We start from the raw sequence: 16,220 nt of genomic DNA on the forward strand, positions 1-16,220 counted from the left end.
ATAAGTAAAATAAAATAAATAACAAAATAAAAGACCCACAGATTGCTGAACATTCTCAAAGCTCGCTGACCACTGGAGATAACACGTGGCACAGCAGTCTGTACCCTGGCATTTTGAGAAGAAGGGAGAGACAGCAGGTGTGGAGAGGGGGCTTCTACCTCTGCCCGGCCAGGTGAGGAGAAGGGTAAGTCCTCCCTCCCAAAAGCAGCTGGAAACCTCCGCAAACCTGACAAAAATGCCACGTCAGCACTCTGCACAGTGACCAGAGGCACCCAACGCGATGAGTGGCGTTTGTGCCTAAACAACCGCTGAGCTTCGGGGAATTGCAGAGCAAACCTGCGGCCTTCTGAGTGGGCTGCTACCATTCCCCACCCCCGCCCCGGTTTGGTCAGGAGCAGAGAGGGCACGTCGGGAGGACCAGCAGCTCTGTGGCTGTGGCCACGGTCTCTCTCCGGCAGCTCACTTGACTGGGCGGGTGAGCAGGAGGCTTAGGCCGCACCACCCTGCGGCTGTAGCTGTGGCTGCAGCTGTGGCTGCAGCTGTGGCTGTGGCAGCACATTCCTGGCTGAGGCTGTGTAACATTCCCAGCAGAGACCGAAAGTCCCCAGGCAAAAAGCTGATACAGACTTGACCACAGCCTGACAACCCAGCATGCTCCCCATCCACACGCAGACCCAGCAGCTGGATCCGATGGCCCCAGCTGCTGGGCAATCTCTGTCCAGTGATTAGGTAACCACAGAGCTATGCGGACACAAGGCAATTCCTAGGAAGTCAGGCTTAGAAACCAAAACAAGGAATTAATGCAAAACCCAACGGAAACACCAGAGGCCAAACGCAGTAGGAGAGACAATTTCACACGTTTAACCCACGTGAGCTACTAAACAAACAACTACAGAGCGCAGAGCCAGCAGCAGCCACCTGAGGAGGGACTAGAATTCAGAGTTGCTACCAATACTGTCTAAAATGTTCAGTTTTCAGTAAAAATGGTAAGATATGCAAAAAAACACCCATACTCATAAGTGCAAGAGGGCAAAAGAAACTGCGCATGTGCCTCCCCAGATGTTGCTTGTAGCCATCGAAGACTTCAAGCAGCTAATATAAATGTATTAAATATCTAAAGGTAATCTTGTTTAAAGAATCCAAGTATGACAACAGTGAATCAAAGAATAGGAATTTTTGATAAGAGATAGACATTATAGGAAAAAGGACTACATTTTTATGTTGAAGCTGAAATGGACAATAACTGAAATGAAAAATTCACTATCAGAATTCAACTTCAAATTCAAGGTGGCAGACAAAAAAAACAAACAAAACAAAAACGGTCCCCTTGACAACAGAGAATAGAAATCACCTAATTGGAGAAACAGAGAGAGAAAAATAAATAAAAAGAAAAATGAACAGAGCCTCAGAAACTTTGAGGACAACATCAAATATATCACACCTATTTAATGAGAGTCACCAGTAACTGAAATGAAAAGTGCTGAAAATATAAACACAGAGATTAATATTTTCAAAGTCTCTATATATTTTTTCTCATTTCTTATGTAACTTCTTTAAATGATATAAAGTTGTATCAGCCAGTAAATATAACATTTTATTGTTGAGTTTATAATATTCAGTATATACATGTCATATATACGGCACTAATAATACAAAGGAGGGAGAAAGAAAGGAGCTATCCCAATATTTAGGAGCAAAGATCTTTATTTTTTCAATTAATATTAAGCTGAAATAGAGTGTGCTCACTCAAGGTGCACACTGTAAGATCAACCACTAAGAAAATAATTTCAAGTGAGAAAAAATCAACAGAAAAAATTAAAATATACCCTAAAATTATTTAACAAAAAGGAGGGGCCAAGAAGGAGGAAAAGAGAAACAAAAAGGAGATGCACAAAACAATGACAAAATGGAAAATGGAAATCCACACCTATCAATTATCCCATTAAACGTCAGTGCTCACAGAGTGATAACAGTTACAACAGAGATAGCTACTCTGTACTGAGAGCTTCCTATGTGTGGTCCCATAGTAGGCATTTTAGATATTTCTCTTTTTTAATCCTCATAGTAGCCCTATGGTGGGGTATTGTTCTTATTTCCATTTTAGACAGGAGGAAACCTAAGAAAATCAGGATTGAAGAACTTGACCACAGATGATAGAACAAGAAAACAAAGGAGTTACTTGGAAATCAAAATGACTCAAACAATGGGAAGAACCTTACTTCGTCCAAATAAAGACATGAGCACAGACAGGCTGGTGGAAAGAGCTTGGGAAGGGGAGAGTCAGTTCAGTGCCTACCAAAGTCCTTCGATGCTCTCCGCGAATTAACCCACATCATCTCCACAGCAGCCCTTGGCGGCAGGTGGTGACATTCTCTCCATAGGTGAAGAGAGCGAGGCAAGGGAAGTACCTTACCCAGGGTCACACAACAAAGGGCAGAGTGAGGATCTACCCTGAGAATGCAGCAGCAGAATCTGTGTGAGCATTATGTCGCCTCTCAATGAGTCACACTGTTTTTCTCCCAGAGCCATCAGGCAAATCACAGAGAGAATGGGTCAAAGGGAATGTGCAGGCAGCTGTGCAAAGGCAAGGAGGAGTCATGAAATGGAGACCTGGAGGATGCACTGGTCATTCCTGCTCTATCTTCGTGATGGGTGGAGAGGTTTTAGAGTGAATTGTGTAACTTTTGGGTCATTCATTCACTCATCCACTCGTTCATTCATTAAAAATTACTCTCAAGCTTCCTTTTTCATTCTCACTGGAAAGGGGTTGAGGTAAGGCATTAGAAACAACTCCAGTTTTAGTGAACACATTCACCCTATGAATTAGGTCTTACTACCACCATTTTGTTGACAAGGAAGTAGAAAACCTATCATAAAAATAAAAGTATAATATACAAATCGACCAAACGACCTAAGGCATGATGACTGTCCAGATGACTGTCCGGATGACCTTCCAGATGACCATGCTATGACACACACTGGCTCCAGGCCAGCCAAGGTGGGTGAGATGCGATTGGGAGGCACTGCCATTGCCCTATAATCGCTTGCAGAGATGAGGCTCAGGCCTCCCTCTGCAGGGCGGTCAACTGGGGGGACCTCCATGATCAATCACCCCACAGAGGGAGGCCCAGGCCATTGGCCAGTGACACTGTAGCAGGTATGCAGCGTCAGCCAATAATTGCCCCACGGAGGGAGACCAAGGCCAGCCAAGCAATCACACCCCATGCCTGTCACCTGCAAAGGGATGCAACTGGTGGCAGGGGAGGGAGGGCAGCACTGCACAAATGGCAAGCAGTGGCAGTGGCAGGGGCGGGGCCAGCTGCCAGCACCTAGAGGAAGGAAAGTCCCCATAGGCCCTGATTTCTAGCCAGGCCTAAGGACCCGACCCAAGGGATCCCAGATTGTGAGAGGGCAAAGGTTGGGCTGAGGGGCACTCCCCTCCCCCTATGCACAAATTTTATGCACTGGGCCTCTAGTCTATCATAAAACCTGTTTGTGATCTCAAGGCCAGGTGTGCTCTATTCCAGTGTCCACACACTTCCTCCCATGTCTGGATGAAGAGGGAGTCGCAGATGTGGGCAGGGAGCCTGGCATCCAACTGCTGGTCAGGATCCACGTGCTCTACAGACACATTTCCTCATCACGGGCTCAGGCGGTCAGTGGTGAAGCACTGGCAGGAAGCAGAGCTTACAAGAAAACAAAAACCTGTCGTCTTTTGTCTAGTTTTTTATTTGAACATCAAATAGGTTGAGAAAATTGTTTACAGGTGCTTGAGCATCCCATGGATTCTTTTCTTTTTTAAAAGTGCAAAAGAGGTTTACAAGTGTGTTTCATTAAACAAAGCAAAGCTGCAAACGGAACAGAATCACATCAATAATAGAACGCATCGGCATAAGGGCGTATCAATCCATCCAACACCATTTGGCATTTGAGCCTTTCCCCATAAGACAGAGCTCTACACTGAAGAGTATGAAGTGCACAGAAAAGCATTGTTTGCAAGTCATGAGAGAACATAAACTGGCATAATGTCACATATGAATTCAAGTCTCCGTAACCAATGACCTCTCTGTGAATGCAAAGGGGTCCGTGTCTCAGGCACCTGCTCATGGGGCTTCATGCTGTCTCCAGGGCACACAGCTCTGTGGAAACACACTCAACATGGGTTTGGGACATGGCAGCATTGACACATATTAAAAGTTCAGGCACATTTGGATGCAAAAAAAAAAAAAGAATAGAAAATTTCCTTGAATATCTAAAAGACAGTGCAAAAATTGAAGTGCCATAAACGAGGCAGCAGTTGCTTAGAAAACAATTGCGAATGACTTAGAAAGAGGCCACCCTCACTTTGAACCAAAGGGGGAAGAAATGCAGCCAGGCACAGAGTAGTCAGATGAATGAGGGGATGAGTGTTTGGAGCTACAGTCAAATTCATTTGCTGCAGCTGAGGGCAAGTATGTTTTCAGGTAGCTCACCTACAGGAGTGGGCAGTGTGATCTGGCCATCCGCCCAAGGCTGGCCTCTAACCTAGGGCATGACTCCATCTGCCTTTAATAACCAGCTTCCCCAAGCGGATTGGCCTTGAATGCAGACAAGATGATGATCTAAGTGATCATCCCGGGTATGCGTGGTCCATCTCAGAAATAGGACAAGGTTTGGAATGGGTTCCACGTAGGGGTACTCTAAACCAATAGCCTACATCAATGGCCATTTCAATGTATCCGATGTAACAGGTGAGAACACGTGCCTGTGACTGAAAGTAAATCCTCAGTTTCTCAGTAAGTCCCTTATTTGTTCAGCCCCCGAAAGACATGGGGTATTGGCATGTTAAACACACACATTAACAGGGAAATCTATGCACAGACTGCACTTCCTTGGGGATTTGGCAACCCACATGGAATCTTCTCTTTGGACGAGCTAGCTAGCCCTGGATTGTGTGTGACGGCATTACCGAATCGGGACAGCAGCCTGGAGCTCGGCAGTGGCCAAAACAAGCACAGACCACTGCCTGTTCCCTGGGCTGGACTGAGGGTATCGCCTGATCTTCCCTGGAGCGTGAGCTGTCCCTTTAGCAATGGCGTCAGATAGAGCTAGTTATCTGTGGTTTCCAGGGCAAAAGTCTGAACCCCAGACAGCAATATCAATCTGACTCACCATCCTTTCCAGATTCTTATTACTTTATTTCCCATTCTCCAAATCTCTGAGCCCACTTGCCCACAGTACCCCCTGCCCAGGCCAACCATGTCTTTTAAACTCTAAACTGCCTCGTGGTGAGGGGAAAACACAGTATGCTCCCTGACCCCAACAGCAACGGTAGCTGCAAAGGGTCAGCTGCCTATTAGTGGCACTTCAAATGAGAATAAAAAGAGATTTCTAAAATTATCTGAGACTCCTGGGCCAACATTCCAGCCATCTGGTATTCTCTGCCCATGTCAAATGTAGTAGTACCTTAACATGATTACAAATGACATCTGATGAATAATGTAAAACTCTCCACTGTAGTATTGTTTGGATTTAGCTGGTATTGTATCATCTACAGTCCTAATTTTTTTTGTTTGTTTTTATTTTTTTAAAAGAAAATCTAAGTATAAACATTAAAAAGAACCCACTGACCCATTTAGCTACAGTCCAAAAATATTACTACTAATAGTTTGGTAAAGCAAAATTAGCTGCCCTGAATAAATTTTCCTTTTCAGGCATAATCTCTGCTACATAAGATTGTCTATCATTCAATATCCAACAATAGGCATCTGGATTAGTGCTGTTTTGTCTACTGTGGATACAGAAGTTGATATGAAATGTGATCCTCATTTAAATGAATAATCACCAGGCCTTAGGCATCAATGACTACTTACAAAAAAAAATGAATATGTTTGTTGCTTTTGCATGTTAACCCAGTCAAATCAAATCCAGAACAGAAGTACTACATTCAGTTGTCTGATAAACAAGCATTGCAATTTCAAAAATATATATATTATACTATATAAGGTGCTTATTAAACAAAACAACAAAGGAATTATGTACTAAACATATTCTGAATGATGACACATACAACTGCCCCCAAATTTAGATGCGCATGTATGGAAACATCTTTTTTTTTTTTTTTTTTTTCCCCTGACCCTCCCTGGTTCCCAGGCCTTTGACGGCCACTGGCTGGGCAATTAGAAACGAGTGAAATCCACTCTGTGGAACAGGCATCCCCGGAGAAACCCTGGGAGCTTGGCTGGGTTATCGGCCCACACATCCCCTCCCGCTGGGGTTCAAATGACAGACGGGGAGGTCATCGGCAGAAAGTAAACTTGTTTCTTAGCTGAGAAGAGGAAACCCGTAAGTGCTCTCTATAAGAAAGAGTCCTGGGGAAGGCTGCCCTTGGCTGGTGTGAGACCTCCTTTTTTTCATCTCAAGGTCAATGGATTCTGGGGCTCAAGTTTAGTCTCTCTCTCCTGGAGAGAGAGTGTCAGTTTAAGGAAATGAGCCCTAGGGGCAGTTTCTCCCCTCCCCAGGCCAAGCCCTTCTGTTTGGATGATCTTAGTAAATAAGCAAGGGCATGTGTAGTCTGAGCAAGCCCAGGCGCCTGAAGAGGGGGTGCTCCTCTCCTCGCTCCCCCAATCCCCCCACACACTCACCACAGCTTCAGAGTGTGCTGGGCCAACTGTAGGGTCGCCGCTGCCCACTGCTGCTGCTTCCAATCAGGGCCATGTGGGGAAGTACAGAAAAGGAGGCCAGCCCCCAAGTCCCAGGCAGCCACAGTGCAGTGTGGCCAGCCACCCAGAGTCTCCCAGTGTCATCCAGTGTTCACTCTGCTCTCCTCGCTGTGCTCTAGACCCGACAGTCATGCACATGTGCTCATGTAGGCCAGTGCCCCAGGGCTTCACGTGTCACCAGGGTGCCCTCTCCTTTAAAGTGATTTTGGTCAGCGGCTGGGCACTTACATGACTAGATCCACCTTCCATGCAAATTACACACTAGAGAGATCCAAGGAGCGCATCCCCGGTGGTACATGTGAGACCACAGCACAGCAGGTGAGTCCTATGGGGAGAGGGATCCCTTTTATAAAACAAAAAGAAAAAACCAAGGATGTACCCCTCACGGGGCCCTGGAGGTGACTTAGCTGGGACAACTTGCTGTTTTCCACGGGTTCTGGGGAAGCAGGATCCACCGGGACCCAGGACTGGACAAAGTGCTCTCGGGGAGCCAATGGGGGAGCACTCGGCCAGTCTGGAGGAGCAGTGTCTGAAGTGGACAACTAGGGGGTCTTCCTTCCCTGTGCGCATCTTGTATTCCTATAGGGGAAATGAATAGACAATCACGGAACCGGCAGCTACAGCCAAGCAACAGAGCGAAAGCGTGAAGGTGTTTAATAAAAAGATACATGACTATAGGAATACAAGAGGATGCTACAATAAACCCTCCACCTAGCTCTCTCCAAGTTGGCAGGTACAGGAGCCACTTGCGATTCTCTCCTGTGGCTTAGATTCATTAGAAAGTGCTTCTCAGAGGTGCCACGTCCGCTCCCCAGGCCTGGCTCTCGGTAGGTAGCTTCAGTGCACACTCATCTGAGCCCCAGCTCGGAGCCCAAGTTCAGTCGCGCCAGCTCCTGGCAGCCTCACGCTTAGCCACATAGCAAAGGGAGAAGGAGAGCTCTCCCCAAGAGGTTAGCTCTGGGTCCCTTTGGCTGTTCCCAAAAGGAGACGCACCACTAAGGACCGAACAAGCAGACGCAGGCCACTGAGTAGGAAGCCGTGGTACTGGGTGCAAGCCGGAGTGTGTTCAGGAGCAGAATTTTGCTATGGGTGGTGTATGACGTGGGGAGAATGCTGCGGGGATTCTCAGACACTTGGGGGGATGGGGAGCTCTCAGACCGTGTTGGGGAAACCCTCTGCCTCCCCACTGATGTAATACGTTGGCAGGGAATGTGGTAAAGTTGGGCCCGTGGTGGCCATCTGGCCCTGGTGTGGCTCCTCCATGGGGGCGCCCCCGCGGTTGGCCGGGGCGTGCAGGCGGTGGGCATCCAGCATCTCCAGCAGCAGGTCATAGAGGGGCACCACGTTCTTGCACTTCATGCTGTACAGATGCTCCATGCCTTTGTTACTGCGGGGGCCGGGAGGGACACATAGAGAGGATGCGTCAGACCATCACAAACCCCAGGCCCTGACACTCCCAGACAGCAACAGTGAACAGTCCAAACACATGTGCCGATCGCTCTTCCTGTTTAAAGAGGCATTTTTAGGGTTTTCTGTGCTGTGTAGGTCGCTTCCTCCCATGGACTCAAATGAGGTTCCATTCTCTTTTAGCTGCAATATAGCTCAACAGAGAACTGCTGAGAGAGAGATACAGCCTAATTGGAGGGACTTTTTTTAAAATGTGGAAGACAGTTCAAGAAGGTCTCTTGCTTAAAAGGGCTTTCCACTTAACTCAGAATAGCATCTACATGTCTTTTCCATGTTCTACAGGATGTAACTGAAGTGGCTGCCCCCACCTGTCAGCACACCCCCTGCCTCTCTCCCTGCACTGGGTTCGTGCTGTCCATTGAAGAAACTAAGCACATTTCCTTCCAGACTCAGTGTGTCTGCACCTGCTGTCCTGCTTCCCCGAGTGCACGTCACCTACCTTCCAATCCACCTTCCCAGAAAGGCCACGGCCTCAGCCCCTGCAGCCCAGCCACCCCTTGTGACGTGACTCTGTGTTCCTACCTGAAATTTCTTTTCATGTATGTCTGTATTAATATTTATCCTTGACCTCTCATGCACATATACTCATCAACATATACACTGCAAGTTCCACGAGGGACAGCAATTTGCCCATCCTATATGCCTACAACTGTGCCAAGAATGTGGTAAATGTCCAAAAACTAGGGAGTTAATGGACTTAGGGAAATGCAGGTACATAGCATTTCTCCTTTACCAGCTGTCCTCTGTCCTCCACCAGCCCCACTCTGCTCCGACTCCACCACACTACCAGGAAAAGCATAGAACAGCTATTATCTATCTAGAAATTTTAAAAACTAGCATGAGTAGGCAGAACCAAGAGAATGTTCGAGAATATATTTGTACTTCAGCAGGGGAAAGGTCATCAGCAGTTGGAGACTTGCCCTGCCATGAAAACACTTTGGGTGACCCTAGTAGCCCACATGTTGAGAATCAGTGCTATAGAGCCTAAGACTATGGGAAAACACAGATATTTACATTATGATTCATAACACCAGCAAAATTAGTTATGAAGTAGCAACAAAAATAATTTTATGGGTGGGGGTCACCACAACATGAGGAACTGTATTAAAGGGTTGTGGCATTAGAAAGGTGAGAACCACTGGTAGAGCATAAAAGAGTAGCATAAGCAAAATAAAGAGATTTCTACTTTTATCTAAAAGCAATGGGAAGCTATTGCATGGTTTTAAGTAAGGAAGCGACATGACCAGATTTGCTATTAGGATGGTCACTCTCCGTCATGGAGAATGAATTTGAAAAGATCAAAATTGGAGGCAGGAAGAAGTGTGAGGTGCCTGGTGCAGAAACTCGGAAGGGAATGATGGTAGATTGGACTAGAGTAATGGCAGTGGAGGTGACAAGAAGAGATTTGAGAAGGATGGAGGAGTCAACATTGACCCTCCATGACACATCCAGGCACAGAGTCTCTTGTTTAGGATTTCTCAGTGACACAGGAACCACTGTGGACATGCCCACTACCTGCAGAGGATGAGTGCCTCAAAGACTTCCCTTGATCAGGTGGGAAACGTGAATGACCAAGCTTGCCCACTTCCCCCAACATGCACACTGGGCACCCTCCCCCATGTAAGACCTTGCATATGCTTTGAATTGAATGCAAATGTCCCTCTGTCTGTGAAGCCTTCTCTTACACTTGCCCTATGCCCCAAACAGGTGTGAAGGCTTTTCCTTCTATCCTCCCAGAGCATTTATGTTTATTACATGCCAGAAACTGTTCCAAGTGTGCTGTCCACATCCAGGTACCAGCCCTTCCTGGGGGGATCTGTTATGTATATTTGGGGGTCTGTTTTCTTTATGTCTTTCCTGTGGAGAACCAGGAGTGCCTCACCTCATGTGCCTGATGTGGGAGAGGATGAGGAGGAGCTGGGCCAGGCGCCGGTGCTGCTGCTGCAGAGTCAGACCTGACTTGGCCATCAGATGGATCAAAGTGTCCGTGATCTTGTCCAGGACTCGGTGGATATGGTCCTTCTCTTCCAGAGACTTCAGAGTGCTGGACAGAAATGTGTACACTCCTGGACGTACAGAGAGGGAGAGAGAAAGAGTGAGAGAGAGAGAAACTCAAACAGGATGAAGTCCAGGAGTTTGACAGTGTGCGTGGGACATAATGCTGAGTCAGCACCTTTTCCTCACACAGCAAAGGGGAAGTTTGAACCCATTTGACCCAAGCAACTATATAAAATTCCAAGGTTTGTCATTAAGAATCTCCGGAGAGGCACTATTAGCCTTGGGGACCCAATGGCTCCTCTAGCCACCCACCTCTAACAGCTTTGACCCCAACACAAACTATGCCATTAATATTGACCATGACCCTGTGAGAAGGGCACCCCTTTTCTAATGAAGAAACCAAGGACAGAGAGATGCACTAACTGAGATAACTCAATAGGACAGCAAAGCTGAGAATGAAGCCCAACAAGCTGACTCCACTTCTCATTATAATGGAGATGCTCAGGAGACACATTTTGATATGCTAAGTGATTTACAGGTAATATTTCCAAGTAGCACTTTACTTGCTGTTACATTTCAGGTCAGGTTTAGGGCCCCACTGCTTTTCATCCTCAGAAGAAAGGTTTCTGATGGGTGGTGTAGAGGTCTGTGGTAAAGGCTGTTTTTCACTGCCGGGCATGTTCTTCTTTCCCCTCTTGCCTTTCTTCTGGCACTAGATCTTCCTCCCCGCACATGGACTTATCCAATCAGGCCAATCTAGTCTTTTGGACTCATAGCCCTGCCTTATAGTGTCCACATACAACTCCAGAATTGTATGTGGATGTTATGAGACAGAAATTCTTTCCTCTAGGGTTGCTGAACTGTGAGGACAAGAATGTGGGACTTTTACACAGTGGCATCTTCCTATAGCACATGGAGCTCCTGTCTGAAGAATAAAACATTCCAACAACACGCAAAGGTTAGAGTTGGGGGAAGGAAGCGCGGTCCTGGTTCCAATTATATAGTCCTGCTTCTTGTATCTTTTTATTTGTCTTTGGATCTTTCATAGTATCCTTTCTAACATATGAATCCATAAAGTCCTATTATGCTTAAGGCAGTGTGAGTCATCTACAAAAGAAAGGACCCTGACTATTCAACTAAGTTGTAAGCTCAGCCCAAGGACCAGAAGGAGGAGGTTGGTAAAGAGCTAGGATGTATGAGATCAGGAAGAGGTCGGGATGGGTCAGTCTTATCTTGGAACCACAGGATAGATTTTCTATCAAGCAAATACTCCAGAATAAGCTTCATTCTACGTAATGATAGCATCTTGCAGGAAGTAGATGTGATATTTTCTCCTGATGATATGTAGTTAGCATATTGTTTGGGTCTTATTTCTATTCAGCCCCATGGCCTCTCATAAATAAATTTCTTCTTCCCCCTCCCCATCCTCCCTAGTACCTTCAAGTTAAGCCTCCCAAAATTCATCATCCCCTGACTCTGTACTGATAATGTGGGGATGAGTTATGGCTCTCACAGCAGCTGGAGGTTGGGAATGGGGGAAAAAACATTTACACACACAGAGGAACTCATAGTAAACAGAGTTGTAACTGCCCAGAATGGAAAATGGCTAAGCTTTAAACAAATGCAACAACAAAACCAGAATAGTCAGGATCTTGGCTTACACGCAGATGGATAGAATAATGAAGCTTTTGGTACCGAGAGGCACTTTGGTCCAAAGCAAAGAGAACACAGAATGAGTAAGCAGCAGACACACAGTGGGATAGGAAGGAAATTGCTGGATTACTTCACTTATGTTCCATGCAGACTGTTGATAGAGAAAGAATGTGTACATTAAAAAAAAACAAAAAACAAAAAAACAAAACAGTAGCCTTGAGATTAGCCCAGATGTAACGGATGGCAGGGAAAGTGTATGCCACTGGTTTAGGGGTCTGGGGTGGCCTCCGCTGAGTCCCCATGATCCTGCCTTTCACCCCACTCTATGTCATCACACACATTCTAGCCTTGTACCTCTCAGAGGCTTTACATCTGGCTGGATATCCTGAGAACTTGCCCATGCCTCAGAGCTGAGTTAATGCAACTTGGATGATGCATTTTCTACCAATTCCCTTTTTTGTTACCACACAGGATGCTGGCTTCATTCACCAATAATCCCATTCTTCTTCAAGGAGCAAACTGTCCCTACCTGGGAAGGTAAAGCACTTGGCCTTCCTATTCATGCACACAGGATTAGAGCAGAATGTGCTAGAAGCTCAGAGGTCAAGCCAGCATTATGCTGTGACCTTTGCAAGGGAGGTAGGAGCCTTGCCATTCAGACTCTAGGGTGTGAAGTTTCCTCTGGGGCTGTTGGTCCCCTCTCTTCCTCAACGTGCACGCATGGACAGCACATAGATCCTTTCCTTCAGGATGCTGTTATGAAGAACCTACTGTGTGCACACATTTTGTTATACGACAAAGATTTCAAGCCTTATTTTCTTCCAAAAGTTAATGTCTTAAGAGCAGCTATTGCCTGTGGAGAAATAATTTTCTTTACAACAACTCTTGGGAGGCAAGCCATTTTCAGAACAAGCCTGTTTTCTAGTAGAGTTTTGGCACCAATACAGCTTGTCATCAGCAAATGCTTCCTAGCTGAGAAAATACACTTAGAAATAGAAATACAGTCCTACCAACATGCCAATAATTGACAACTGCAGCCAACACATCCTTTTTGGTCTACTGTGGCTAAACGTGGACCATGTGTGTTGCCTGTTGCTCTAAAGGGCCCTTTGAAAGAAAGAACAGAAATCCAAATTCCCAGAATATTTCAGGCACTTTGGCAAGGCAAAAAGGAGCTGGTGGTCAATTCCACATTGCAGGTGGTCTCCACCACCCTGGATGGCTGTGCCACTGTTCCCAGAAGCACAGAGCCAAGGTCAGACACCAAGGACTTTCAGAAACATTCTTGTGACAAGGCAAGCTTTTGCAACTCTCGAGGTTGTTCCAAATCCCAAAAATGGAAAAAAACAATTTATGTGTCATTGTCCAGTCTTCCAGTGCTTTTGGCAGATCTGAGCTACTAATAGCCTGAACCTTGCAGCCAGCATTGGAGTTACAGGAAGAGTCTGTGGAGAACTCTGGTAGTACCAAGGAATGGGCAGTGAGACTGTTGGGACATCCCCATGTGTGAGATCTCAATTCAATTTTTCTCACTCTCTTGGTCTCAGTGACTCCTCTCACTCTACTTGGACTTTCTTCCTTTTTCCTTTTGCTCTCTACTCTATAGGAACCCCCTCTCCACCCCTCATCACTCTGCCAGGTAAGAGCGTCTTCCAGAAGATGGAGGAATGCAGACATGAGCACTGCAGGGCACAGATGCACCTGGTGTGTCTGGAAGGAAGCACAGCATAGACAGGGGTGTCCAGCAGACCCTGCCCTTGACCTCCCCTGGGAGGCAAACTGAGCTGCTCCTAAAGAGGCGAGGACAGCCAGATGCTTGAGGACAAATTCTTCAAGAAGGCCACATTGGTTCTTTCTAAAAGGAGGAATGTGACTGTGGACCCAGGGGAGTCCTTCAGTCCATGGCAGTTTGACCAAAATAAAAGGAAATGGCTCAACGGGAAAAATAGTGAAGAAAGCTTAAGCCCACAGCTGTCATCAGTCTAGACCAGAAAGCTGTCACTCAGCTGGAGTAAAAAGGAACTTCTAATCCTGTTCACCCAGTGATTAATTATTTTCTGAAAAATCTAAGAGATTTTTCTCTAATATTTGTGATCTTCAAATATGGTTGTCTCTCAGAACTTCTTTTGGCATTCTAACCAAACCTGCTGACTGATAACCAAACTTACTGACTGACAGGCTAAAGTGCTTTCAAAAAAACTCTCCATTGATGTACATCTAGGATCATGAGTCACATGACTACCATGATTTCTTTACATCTGGCCACTAAAATGTAAACTCTTGAGAACATGGACTGTATTATCTTTCTGTGAAAAGTGTCTTAGCATGATGCAAAACTACTTTGAGGATGTCTTCTTCATGCATTTCCTCATCTGTGTGGTCCTCCATGCTTTCTCCCCCTTCCTGCTGGTTGGTTAGAATGGAAGACCTGGAAAGCCACCCAATAAGATTCCAGAGCCCTCGTCAGCCTGAGTCCCTGAATGACCACATGGAAGCAGCGCTGACACTAACCTGTGCATGCACCCAGCATTAAGGAAACAGGAAATAAACCTCTCTGTGTTTGAGCTGTTACACATTTTGAAGGTTGCTTGTTATTAAAGCTGCCTTGCTTTAATGCAAAATATGGAAGATTTTAAGATTGATTGATTGAATAAATGAATAAATTTGTATAAGGGAAGAGGTAGTCACAGGATATTTGCATGCCTCCTTTGTTGCAATTTTCCACGTTTCTAAGGATTTAGGTTGCATAGTTCACTTAGAAGTTATTTTCCCTACAAAATTTGAATATTGTCACATTTTTTATCTAGATTCTAGTACCACTTCACATCGCCTGTCATGTTAACCATTTATTCTAAACACTAACATACTTCATAGCAACCCATATATTAAAGAATCAGTTAAAGAGCCCAGGATGTGAGAATGTTTAGTCAGGCATGACTCAAAGATGCAGTTCCATCATACTGAGGATTTCAAAGAGATTGCTCTATGCCATGCAGGAATTGATTTCTCATTTCATGAATCAAATAAAATGAGTGTTGCTTTGAGTGCTATTTACCCATAGATAGAAAAATTTCATTCTTCTACTGATGTGTGATTATTTATCTGGAAAGTGAAGAACCTGTCCATAACCCAATCCTTGCGCATTGTTTACTGTTCCACTAGTATTTGTAAGATCACAAACTCTTCCAACTCCTCTTCTAGGTGGTCTCAGCAGGAGAGGGATCCTAGAGATGATGAGAGTTCTTGCCAGAACCCTACATGGGAACATGGTGGTCCTTTTTGTCGGGCTTCACTATATACCCATGAGCATCCTCTCGGCACAAATGAGTATGAAATCATATGCTAATGATTCAGTGACATTTATCAATTTAGTATAATTTTTAATGAAATCTACTGGATGTTCCTGGAGATACATACTTGGTACATCAATACATTCAAACTGACTCAAAGGGCAAATCTCTTAGTAATGATTTCAGGTCGTGAAACTGATGAACTAATTCAACTTATTTGAGAAGAAACTCAAATGGGCACTTTAAGAAAATAAATTAAGCAGAAACCAGTTTGGCTCAGTGGTAGAGTGTCGGTCTGCGGACTGAAAAGTCCCAGGTTCGATTCCGGTCAATGGCATGTACCTTGGTTGCGGGCACATCCCCAGTAGGGGGTGTGCATGAGACAGCTGGTCGATGTTTCTCTCTCATCTTTCTAGCTCTTTATCTCTCTCCCTTCCTCTCTGTAAAAAATCAAAATAATATATATTTAAAAAAAAAGAAAATAAATTAAGTGGCAGCCATCTATCTCACCTTTATATTTGAAACTGCAATTTTTCATTTTGTAAAAAATAGTATCCTAGCCTTTTACCTTTTAGGATAAAACCATTTATGAATGCATATTTTTCTCAGGAGAGTTATTTTTGTTAGTTATATCTGCAAAATATTTTTAAAAATCAGCTAGGGTTTTGATTTTCCAAGTAGTAGGATTCTGAGATCAAGAAGACATCCTAAAGATACATCGGTGGGAAATGTGTGGCTTGTCTATTACAAAGGAGTTTGTTCACATGTTTTTATGTGTAACTCCTAGTCCCAGGGAGGCGGACTGGTCTCAAGAGGTCTTGAGGGTTGCATTTGTTCCAGTGAGTTTACTTCCCTGAACCTCACTTTTTGTTGCCTGGCATTTCAAGGACAATAGAGTAACAGCACAGAGCAAGAAGCAGCTCTTACACTTTGGGGCAGGTTGTATTTTTCTGAGATGACAAGATTTCCCTCCAACATGCATCTCTACGTCTACACTCTTCCCTGGTGTGTAGGTAGACCTGGGACTTACTTGTAGTTAAAATAAAAAGGAAGAAAAAAGAGGCCCGGATGGTGTAACTCCATGGTTGAGTGTCAACCTATGAACCTAGAG

At 45.2% G+C, this 16,220-nt stretch overlaps 1 protein-coding gene across 3 annotated transcripts in view; it reads right to left on the reverse strand.

Moving 5' to 3' along the window:
• Positions 1–3,710: 3,710 nt before the first annotated feature.
• The window catches only part of ESR1 (estrogen receptor 1), a 288,931-nt gene continuing 276,421 nt past the window's right edge, over positions 3,711–16,220 (reverse strand). For all 3 annotated transcript variants that reach the window (XM_036414430.2, XM_036414427.2, XM_036414428.2), the window contains exons 8-9: positions 10,051–10,234; positions 3,711–8,088 (exon numbers count right to left, since the gene is read on the reverse strand). In XM_036414430.2, coding sequence (XP_036270323.1) covers positions 7,854–8,088; positions 10,051–10,234 — 419 coding nt within the window. In that variant the 3' untranslated portion in view covers positions 3,711–7,853. The remainder of the gene's footprint in view (positions 8,089–10,050; positions 10,235–16,220) is intronic.

Source organism: Pipistrellus kuhlii, unplaced genomic scaffold (assembly GCF_014108245.1).
Source record: "Pipistrellus kuhlii isolate mPipKuh1 unplaced genomic scaffold, mPipKuh1.p scaffold_m20_p_5, whole genome shotgun sequence".
Lineage (NCBI taxonomy): Eukaryota > Metazoa > Chordata > Mammalia > Chiroptera > Vespertilionidae > Pipistrellus > Pipistrellus kuhlii.